Source organism: Phallusia mammillata, chromosome 7 (assembly GCF_965637545.1).
Source record: "Phallusia mammillata chromosome 7, kaPhaMamm4.hap1.1, whole genome shotgun sequence".
Taxonomy (NCBI): domain Eukaryota; kingdom Metazoa; phylum Chordata; class Ascidiacea; order Phlebobranchia; family Ascidiidae; genus Phallusia; species Phallusia mammillata.
The window spans coordinates 5,916,932-5,926,673 of record NC_137258.1 but is presented as its reverse complement, the minus strand read 5'-3'; the positions used below and the strand labels follow the sequence as shown (position 1 = coordinate 5,926,673).

Here is a 9,742-nt window from a genome sequence, read left to right as displayed (position 1 = left end):
AAAAAATCAAAACCGGGTAAATAAACATGGAAGTTTTACCCCCTAAATAACTTAGTGTTTCAGATCACAAATATCCCCGACCTAATTTTGGAAAGTCTTACCCTTTTTTAAAAAAAAACAGGTCTTCTAAAATATTGTGACTGGATATACTACTAGTATATTGATATGCTTAACAAATACAAGGAACAGGGCTATCATGGTGACGTCATGACCTGTTACGGTAAACCCCCACTAAATTTCCCTTGTTGAAAACCGAAAATGGATCGTCCTTAATTGAAGCTCTTTTTTGTTCTTCGGTTTTGGCAGTTCCTTGGTTACGTATGGAAAGTAGGAAATGACCTTGTGACTACGTAGCTCGTTGTACTGTCACCCACCAACCGCTCTAATTTGGATCAGTGCAAACCTACGCTATTACTCACAAGTCACAAGTATAAAGAAACAGATAAACAAATGTCGGTATGGTTCTGACTAGTTTTGTGTCATAGATGTTTTTTACATCCACCCTCAAACCACTTTTTGGAGTAGTGGAAGTTTACTGTTCTATGTGTTTGGAAGCAGATGAACAAATGTCAGCATGACTCTGATTCATATGTTTTGCACCTGTGTGATTTTGTTGTTGGGTTTTCTAGCAGATGTTAAAAGGTGAAATGTTACAAAAATATTAAAAGTTAATTTTAGAACAGGACTTAATTTGTTTGTTTATTATCTCAGCACATCAGTTCATAATGGTGCTACTTCATTTGCAACAAAAACTACATATAACCAAAGGCTGGTTTCAAGCGATGTTTCATTGTATTGGGATAAGGTTGTAAGTTATTATATTTTAAGTCTTTTTAAAAATTGGATTATGTAAATATTTTTTATTACTGTAGTTGGATGGGTATGATTTGCTTTACACTGATGGGACGTTTCGGCATGGCACACGATTTCCTAGTGACGAAAAAGTTGAAAAATGGAGAAGACATGTGCTTAAGATCAGTAAAAATGACATTAATGACACTTTTGCTGATACTCTAAAGGTAGTTTATTACTAACATTGTAAATCTATGTTAAAATATGGTTTTATGTCTAGCTTTGGGATGCCCATTTTCCAAATCAAAGCAGTTACATGTTGCATGAGGTAGGAAAAAGGGAACTTCAACGTTTGGCTATCATTATTTTCAACATGACAAAAGATGGCAAATATCTTGGATTTGACAAGAAAGGTTAGGCACTAGTATATATATATATATTGGTAACTCTATTTGGTAATTTAGCCTATTTGACATGTATATATTTAGGGTCTGTAAGGTTTATGACAAGCCCAAAAGTTCGGACAAAGCAAAGTGCTTGCTCATTTATCAACCAGCTTTTGTGCTTGCATGGAAATGAAACTGGCTGTTTACATCTTGATGAAGTGCCAACCTTTGTTGAAAGTCAAGATGGTAAAAGTTCTGATATGTTTGAATGCACAGGGGGAATACCAGTTCAAAACAATCCAATGCTACTTCGATCATTTGACTATTGTCCAAAGTAAATTGCAAATAGATTGTAACTTTGCGTGACTTTAGTTATGATACTGTTTATTAGGTACTCCGAGAAAGTAACTCATAACGGAACAGCAGATCATGAAGTCAAGAAGTTTGGATATTCTGAGCATGCTGTTGAAGTCACAGATCACATTTCGGGCAAATTCAGTGCATAAAATGACATTTTAATTTAGTTCCTTCTTTTCTTTTTACTTACTTTTTGCCATGTAGAGCAACGATTAAACTGGACTGAAGTTACTTCTTTGCATCAGCTTTGTGCATTTCATTTTGCTCTTCACAGATACACAGCCATTTGTGATCTTTTTCATCCCAAACATTTGCAGGTTGGCATAAAAATTAGGCTGTGAGATTTTGGTTTGCTTAAGTAACCTACAGACAATGCACACTATTTCAACCTGTCAGGTCTCATCAGTGCAGGTGTGTACAGAATCCCATAAGACCAATATTTTGTCACCAGCTGCACTGTTAGACTTTTTATGAAAACTGTATGCATCATCTCTATCTGTAGCTTACTTGTCAGTTAATGGCTCCATGCTGTCCTGTTTTGTTTAGGTTATGGAATTTGCCAATGATTTGAAACATTACTACAAAACTGGCTATGGTTATGAAATTAACTACAAGCTGTCTTGTCCACTGATCCAGGACATTGTAGGCAGTTTAGATAATGCAGCAACCAGTAATGGGTATGTTTGTGAAGTTGAAATAAAGAACTGTTTAGATTTGCATTTAGACAACGCTATGGGTGATTACCAATGAAAACACTTCATGATCTCCAGGTCAGCTGGTGCAACGTTTCGTTTTGGTCATGCTGAAACCATTATCCCTTTACTTTGTATATTGGGATTGTACAAGGAGAGCGAACACTTGACTTACAATAGCTTTTCAGTTCATGGAAAAAGGCGATTGTTTCGGTAAGAAGTGTAGTGCTTTTTCATTATCTTTATCTACACCTTTTAGGTAAATTTGGTTGTGGTATCATTTTTTGTTTATATATTTGATGTATTCTTCATCAAAACTCCGTTGTTTTTCAGAACTGGTGTGTTTAGTCCATTTGCCGGTAACATTTTGTTTCTTCTTTACCGCCCAACTGGCGCACATAACCAAACAAAATTCTCAATTGTTGTCAACGAGCACGTCGTTAAGATACCGCGTGCCAATTGTCACGTGTGTGATTATAACGACGTACGACAGCAACTTTTTGAAGAACTGATGCTGCTAGACTGTGCTTCCGTATGTGCTACCAAACAAAAAAAGGACGAACTTTAACATGATGTCGTGACAACTGATCCACTGTGAACATTGTAACGCAATCTGTGCCTGTTTCTTCATTGTAACGCAATCAGTTTATTTGGTGTCTGTAATGTGGCTTCTGATATATTTTTATTCTAACAATTTTTCATATTTTGTTTGGTTTGCTTTTAGCCAAAATGTTTGTTTTTGATGAAAAACTATTGTTTGTCATGTCAAATATATTTATAGTTCGTCATTTGAAATGCGCCGTTCCGCTGTTATTGCGTACTTTGGCAGTGTTGTAACTATTATTATTGCGTAGCATTGTTGCAGCAGTAACGAACGATTAGCATAAATAATTCGGCACAATATTAAAAAATCTATTGTTTCAACTTTCAACAATAAATGTATAAATATTCAACTTGGAGATTTTAAGGTAGCAGACGTTTTCAAAAGAAAGAGGCATTTGGGTTGAGGTGATGGTTTGTAATTGAAATAACACAGTAATCTAGTTGCGCTGCCATGCGATTTTTGTGCCAGCCAGTAATATAAAAGAGTATATAATTTGGTTAAGGCCAGTGGTTCTCAACTTTTTAGAGCTCGTGCCCCCCTCCTCCCCAAAAACATGTTAGATACGAAATTCACCAAACGACCATCAGTCAAGAAGTCCATGATCTATACCAGGGGTTCCCAAACTTTTTTGGTCTGTGGCCCAAATGTCTATTTAATAGCGATCCGTGACTCACCACGTGCTGTAAATTTGGGCACAAAAAAAATAACTCAAAGACAGGCGAAATGGTTTCTTGCAATTTATTTTTAATGAGATACATGCTCCTGAAATTTGGCTACAAGATTCGGAATTCTTTGCAAATATTATGTTTTCAAAACAAAGCGCATAATATCTACAGTATAACAAAACCGTATAATCTGCTCAAATGGCTCTGTGGCCCATTGAAAATGTCTTCAAATTACTGCAAATTGAAAAGACAAGTAAGCTTTAAGGTTTTTTGAGTTACGTAATAATTTTAGCTTTAAGTAAGTGGAACGGAGTATGCAATTAGCGGTAACCTTAACGTGGACACAAAGATAGGGTGGAAAATATTTTGTTAAAAAAATCGAATGCACATCAGAGATAGACCGGCGACCGGTATAACTATAGAAGACCCATATCGGCCTACTTAACTACCGATAAAAAGTCTAAATGTATACCTTTTTAACGGTAAAAAACTTGGTTGATAAAATGTGAACGGCAAAACTTGTACGACAAAGAAACAAAAATAGTAGTTCAAAAGTCGTACTTTGCTATGTGTATAAACGAACGCAACCGTGTAAAAAAGACCAACGAAAGCCACGTCTGAGCATCAAAACTTTCGTCGTCGGTTTGCTTTGATCCTGATCAGTGACTGGGCGTTGCTCCATACACAATTGCGCCCAGCAAACATAACATGGTAACAAACATGTCGTTTTTACCGATAATTGGTAACATGCCAAGTATCGGCGCCGAATAATCAGTCTAACCCTAATGCACATCCACTCGTGCGAACGCGATAAGATATTTGCAACACACACTCAGTTCCGTATATTACAACAGAAAGGGGTTGCCACAATGGACAAATATCCTACTGTCAATTAGTGGATATTTCTAGTGAGGCAACAACCGTACCCCGCCCAGGAAACAGATCCCTTTGAGTGGGGGACATGAGCTCAGGTTGCGAACCGCTGGTTGCAGCAATCGACCGCAATGAAGTATACGTGTTTGGCCAATGGCTTTGCAGAGTAGGACATTTTAAACACAATGCCCTAACAAGCACTTCTTAAATGGGGTAACACTATACTGTATAAATGAAAGATACAATAGACATCATCCGTGACAGTGGCAACTGCTTTTTGACTGAACAACTTTAAAACTCAACTGTCGCCAGACCATGTAACACGCCAGTTATTTAGTGCACCAATATTCTCTGCATTTCATGGTGTTTGTTATACTATGATTAGATCTGCTTTTAAAATGTCCAACTTTCTTTACCACACATAAAGGCACTTGATACAACTTAGTTCTGCATCTGGATTGATGAACTATTTTGCAGTACTGTAGTAAGAGTGATTCTGAACTGACCAAGATAGCACAATACAGTTATTCAAACCGTGATAAGAAAACGGGGTGTAATTCAAAAGTCACATGGTGACTAAGAACACATTCACAACATAGTGACGTTGGACGTGGGCAGGCATTTTTTACATAGCAATAGCATTCTACAAAAAACAATTTAATTTAATGCCAATTAGTAAGTACAGATATCAGCAGATAAAATAATTAAAATGCTGTTAGTGGGACACAATCACATTGAATACATCGCCATCCGACAATAGCAATGTATCTTAAAATCCTCCACGGCCGCGACCACCTCTTCCACCACCACCACCAAAGCCACGTCCACGATTGTTACCACCCCTGCCACCTCTAAAGCCACCACCACCCATTCCTCCACCTCCACGATTAAAACCACCTCCTCCGCCACCACGACCACCAAAGTTCCCTCTTCCTCCCATTCCACCTCTTCCGCGATTGAAGCCCCCGCCACCCCGGCCTCCTCCACCACCACCTCGACCCATATTAAACCCTCCCATACCACCAGGACCAAAACCACCGCCTGGGCCACCTCTTCCACCACCGCCGCCGCCGCCTCCTCCTTGGCCGAATCCACCCATACCAAAGCCATCAGCACTATCGTAATCTTCAGAGCACATGCTTGGATCAAAATTCTGAACAGGCCCCTTGGGTGGAATGTCTTGAAGAAGTTCCAAAATCAACACAACACATTTTGAAATCACATCTGGTTGTCCAGACACCATACACAATCGATCGGTCGAGCCAGGACATCTTTCTCTTTGGACGGTAATCTGAGCACCAGTTTGCTCCCTTAACTCTTTGATTTTGAATCCACCAGTGCCAATGATTCCTCCAGCCTGGCTTTGGTGCACAAGCAGTTTAATGTTCATTTGGTTGTTGCCCCGCTTTCGTGGATTTGTGTTTTCATACACAATGGGTACAATGCGAAGCAAAAGTTCGCCACAGTTCTGAATGGTGGTGCCCACTTGCAAGACACGTTCTTTGGTTCTGGCATCCGGAATATGAATCTGGGCTTTGTAGGTATCTCGAAACTCCTTGATCACAGTGCCACCTTTTCCAATAATTCCACCAGCACTTTTGGAGGGTATTAGGCATCGCATTTCAACATTTTGTGGTCTTGCACGCTTTGTAGGGCTGTTGTAATCATCTTCGCCGTCATTGTCCAATGGACGCTTGAATGTCTGTTGTTGTTGGGCATAAGCCTCAGCAGCACTTGACACTACTGCAGCTCCATTTCCACTATTTGAGTTGTCAAAGTTATAATTTTCTTGAAAAGCCATGTTTGTTCACAATGATGCACAACAAATTCAAATTATTGGCTTCTTTCCGAGTTATTTATAGAGGCAATCTACAAACAAAAAAGCATGTTACAAAAATTTGTCCAGTCACATAAAACACATGTAACAAATTATAAGTGTCTGGATATAAGTCAATTAACATGGTTACAAAACTATAAAAACACACTTTCTGGTCTTAGAACCAGCAGCTTAATACCTATTACCTATAACAAATGGTTTTGGTCCACAACACTTCAACGAGATTTACAACTACATTAGCACTAGTACATTTAACACACACATTTGTATTACTCTTACGTACAGCACAAGCCATTGCAAAAGACAAATTTTAACACCAATATAATATAACCTATTTACGAACTGACGCGAATCAGTATTTGCCAACCCCTTCTACGAACAAAGACAGCACGGGAAATATTACAATCCAAAACACAAGACGCTTCTTTGCAAGAAACCCTTCTGTTGTATCGGCTTACCCGGATGTTAAAATAACAGGGTCATTACCGTAACGTCTATGTATTTACCTATTAGTATGTTCGGTCTATATTCCCTAACTTTGGTACGAATATTATAAGTTAAAAAGTGAAGTATTTTTAATAATATTTACAACTACAGTCATGTCCTGCGCACTAAACGGAAGCTATTGTAAGTACTCTAACGGCCTTGTAAATTCAAAACCAGCGGCTTTTTTCACGGTTCACGAATAGGTCACGTGACGCCCAACGTTCACGAAAACGTCACGCCGACCGTTGCAATAATTATATTTGCCATTTTATTGTTTGTTTGTGTAATTCTGCTTACCTTTCCCATTGGACGAATAAAAACACTCATCTTCATCTGTTGAAGCGAAGTCGCTCACTCGGTCCGAAAAAAATTCGTAGGAAAATTATTTGACTATCCGAATTTATATTTTAACCATGGTTGTATTTTTCTTGAAGTCATCGTCACCTATCAGGATAAACGATTTGTTAAAGTTCTTCAAACGCACCAAGTTCGTCGATATTACATTGCCCAAAAATCTGGGAACCCGAAAAAATTTCCCAAAACCAGAGTCAACTTATAAACATAAACACTGGATGCGAACTTTTACGAAAATAAGCCGGGGGTATACAAAGGAAAACAAGCCAGTTTTGGGCGTAACTATACCCTCGAATCGTGTTATCGCAGACCTTTAAAAACGTGGGGTGATGAGACTTTGGCGCTTGAATTTATTTTCGTTGATAGGACCCACAAGATCACATTTTACAAACGGATTTAAAAATATATAGTTGGGGAGACTGGATTTATCGCTCACCATTGCTAGTCACTACATCAGTGGCTTCTAATCTAAGGCAATAAAGAATTATTTTATTCCATTATTTAAAACAACTGGAAAGGTTACCCTTATACATCATCAATCTGAATTACTAAAAAGGCTATGTTATCCCAAAAAATAGAAACCACTGTGCTAAATAATGTCATAATTGCCAAAATTGGACATAGTAGGAATGCAGTCTAAAAAACATGGTTGCACAAGAAGTGGAGGGCATTGGGCAAATTGTTTTATTAAATATCAACAGGCTGCAACACCACTAAACAAAGATTTCAGAAAAAAGATGCACATGAGTGGTCAAGTTGTAGATGGCATTGTGATGGTGGAAAAGGAAAACAGGCATGTCTTTGGACACATTTTAGAAAAATCAAACAAAAGGAATAACAGCACAACATTCTTTGCATTACAAATGATTACACAATACAATAAATTTAATGACCTCTATTAGGCCTTGTTCTAAAATTTGGTACACGCACAGAACCTCTATTGAACTGATTTTTAGGGAATGGCCTATTGCTATTCAATCTGCCTCTGCTAGTAAAACGATGGCCCATTTGACCAAAGCCTCTACCAAGTCTTCCTCGGCCACCACCAAAATGGCCCATTTGACAGTGGCTGCTGTGTGCATTATCATACAAATCGGTTGATGCAGGATTAAAGTTGTTTACTGTGCCATTAATTGGAAGGCTTTGCAACATTTCAAGTATTAACACAACACATTTCGAAATGACTTCAGGAGTTCCAGACACTTGGCATGTTCGATCAGTGGAATTGGGAAGGCATTCTTGATGCATTTTTATCTGGGCACCAGTTTTTTCTCTCAAACCATTGATTTTGAAGCCTTTTGGGCCAATAATGCCACCTGCTTGGCTATGATGGATCAACAACTTTAGAGACATTTGGTCGCGTTCTTGAAAGCCAGCATTGTTTTCGTGAATAATGGGCACAACCCTGAACACAATTTCACCCAAAGTTTCAAGACCAGCAGTTGCCCTAAAAATACGATGTGGGGCTTGGGCATCAGGTAACTGAATCTGAGCTCGAAAAGTTGCCCTCATGTCTTTTATGTTATTACCCCCCTTTCCTATTATCCCACCAGCAGTTTTTGCTGGAACAAGGCATCTCATTTCGATATCTTGCGGTCTGAAGCGTTTTGAGGCATTATGGCATTCATCAACTTGGTAGGAGAGAGGATAGTTGCGTTTTGTGCAGGGTCGAATGCTGGGCTGGGCTGTAAGGGCATTGTTACCACCTTTGGTATGTGCATCAGGAGGACTGTAATATTTAGTGCCCTCTCGGAATTCAGTCATTGTGCAAGTGCCTGGGTCTGGGTCTAAGTGAGAGGAAAGGAGTGTCACAGGGTTAACATGATTCGGCATACATGTGCAGCACAATACTTTTGTCAACATTTTACTTTTAACCAAATTCCTTTAAATTAACAAACCACTATTTAGACAGAAAGGCAAGTTGCAAAAACTTGAGGTCATTTTAATGTCTACTTTACAAGCCAGTATACAAATTTTTTTTTAACAAGAATACCAATAAAACAAAATCACCAATATTTTGTTATTTGTCGTTGCAAGGTCTGGTAACGCCAATGGCTGTGAAAGGAAAGCACATGTGATTACATAAGAATGTAGAATTCAGTGTCAAAACAGAGTCAGCCAAGACTGCTACGTTTACGTTTCAATTACACAGCGAATAGGCATGGCCATCATACAAATATAAGGCAATTTCGCTCATAGAGTATTTTGGTACTTACTTGTTAAATATCTTCGGCCTCAATAGTCTTCTGTTCCTCGACGTTTCTAGTTCTTTTATCTCATATGGCGTTCAACCTCCCGTCGCGAAGCAAACAGAAATGGCGGCTTCACGGCCTCAAAAAGGTCACGTGACTTTCGTGATTCTTGTGAGCACGAAACAAATGGTTGAAAAATATTCACACATTTTCTTCGCGTTATTTAAATTATTTTACACCTCCATAGTGAAAAACGAAAATCTACGCATTTTTGAACCTTCAAAATCGGTGTTTGTTTCACAAAAAAGACGTACGTTGTTTATTTGTTTAATTTTGTCCTCAGTGGCATCATAGAGCAGAATAGTATTAGTGCTCTATGGTGGCATGCATGTAAGGAAAACGGCAAACTGTGTAATAGAGGCCGCTTTTTCTTCTTTGAGATATTTAGACTTTTTCTTTCAACGAACGATTTAAGAAGACTACATAAACAATCAATGCAATAAA

The 9,742-nt window shown here is 38.5% G+C and overlaps 2 protein-coding genes across 6 annotated transcripts; one reads left to right on the top strand and one right to left on the bottom strand.

The window, feature by feature from the left end:
• Window positions 1-135: 135 nt before the first annotated feature.
• On the top strand, window positions 136-3,022 carry LOC145239624 (multiple inositol polyphosphate phosphatase 1-like). 2 transcript variants are annotated; one of them, XM_080102988.1, is made up of 12 exons: window positions 136-220; window positions 307-428; window positions 486-642; window positions 712-808; window positions 873-1,019; window positions 1,073-1,205; window positions 1,281-1,512; window positions 1,570-1,676; window positions 1,740-1,852; window positions 2,082-2,212; window positions 2,306-2,440; window positions 2,561-3,022. In XM_080102988.1, exons 3-12 carry the CDS (start codon window positions 575-577, stop codon window positions 2,793-2,795), a joined length of 1,398 nt encoding a protein of 465 aa, XP_079959114.1. In that variant the 5' UTR covers window positions 136-220; window positions 307-428; window positions 486-574; the 3' UTR covers window positions 2,796-3,022. The 2 variants fall into 2 exon arrangements, with proteins under 2 accessions (XP_079959114.1, XP_079959115.1); XM_080102989.1 differs by lacking the exon at window positions 136-220 and having other exon boundaries at window positions 243-428; window positions 712-805.
• A 1,886-nt stretch (window positions 3,023-4,908) lies between these two features.
• LOC145239625 (heterogeneous nuclear ribonucleoprotein K-like) lies at window positions 4,909-9,441 on the bottom strand. Of its 4 annotated transcripts, none has more exons than XM_080102990.1 (3): window positions 9,263-9,366; window positions 6,990-7,136; window positions 4,909-6,238 (listed from the first exon to the last, which is right to left on the bottom strand). In XM_080102990.1, exon 3 carries the CDS (start codon window positions 6,168-6,170, stop codon window positions 5,139-5,141), a length of 1,032 nt encoding a protein of 343 aa, XP_079959116.1. In that variant the 5' UTR covers window positions 6,171-6,238; window positions 6,990-7,136; window positions 9,263-9,366; the 3' UTR covers window positions 4,909-5,138. The 4 variants fall into 4 exon arrangements, with proteins under 4 accessions (XP_079959116.1, XP_079959118.1, XP_079959117.1 ...); XM_080102992.1 differs by lacking the exons at window positions 4,909-6,238; window positions 6,990-7,136 and adding exons at window positions 7,708-8,833; window positions 9,057-9,101 and having other exon boundaries at window positions 9,263-9,440; XM_080102991.1 differs by lacking the exons at window positions 4,909-6,238; window positions 6,990-7,136 and adding an exon at window positions 7,708-9,101 and having other exon boundaries at window positions 9,263-9,441.
• Between the last annotated feature and the right edge of the window lie 301 nt (window positions 9,442-9,742).

Bases quoted from the DNA above. Each gene is read 5' to 3' on its own strand.
- LOC145239624 (XM_080102988.1), top strand. From the start codon at position 575: ATGACTCTGATTCATATGTTTTGCACCTGTGTGATTTTGTTGTTGGGT. The intron at 1,513-1,569 runs GTAAATTGCAAA...ACTGTTTATTAG, and splicing joins TCATTTGACTATTGTCCAAA to GTACTCCGAGAAAGTAACTC. The intron at 1,853-2,081 runs GTTGGCATAAAA...TGTTTTGTTTAG, and splicing joins TTCATCCCAAACATTTGCAG to GTTATGGAATTTGCCAATGA.
- LOC145239625 (XM_080102990.1), bottom strand. From the start codon at position 6,170: ATGGCTTTTCAAGAAAATTATAACTTTGACAACTCAAATAGTGGAAAT.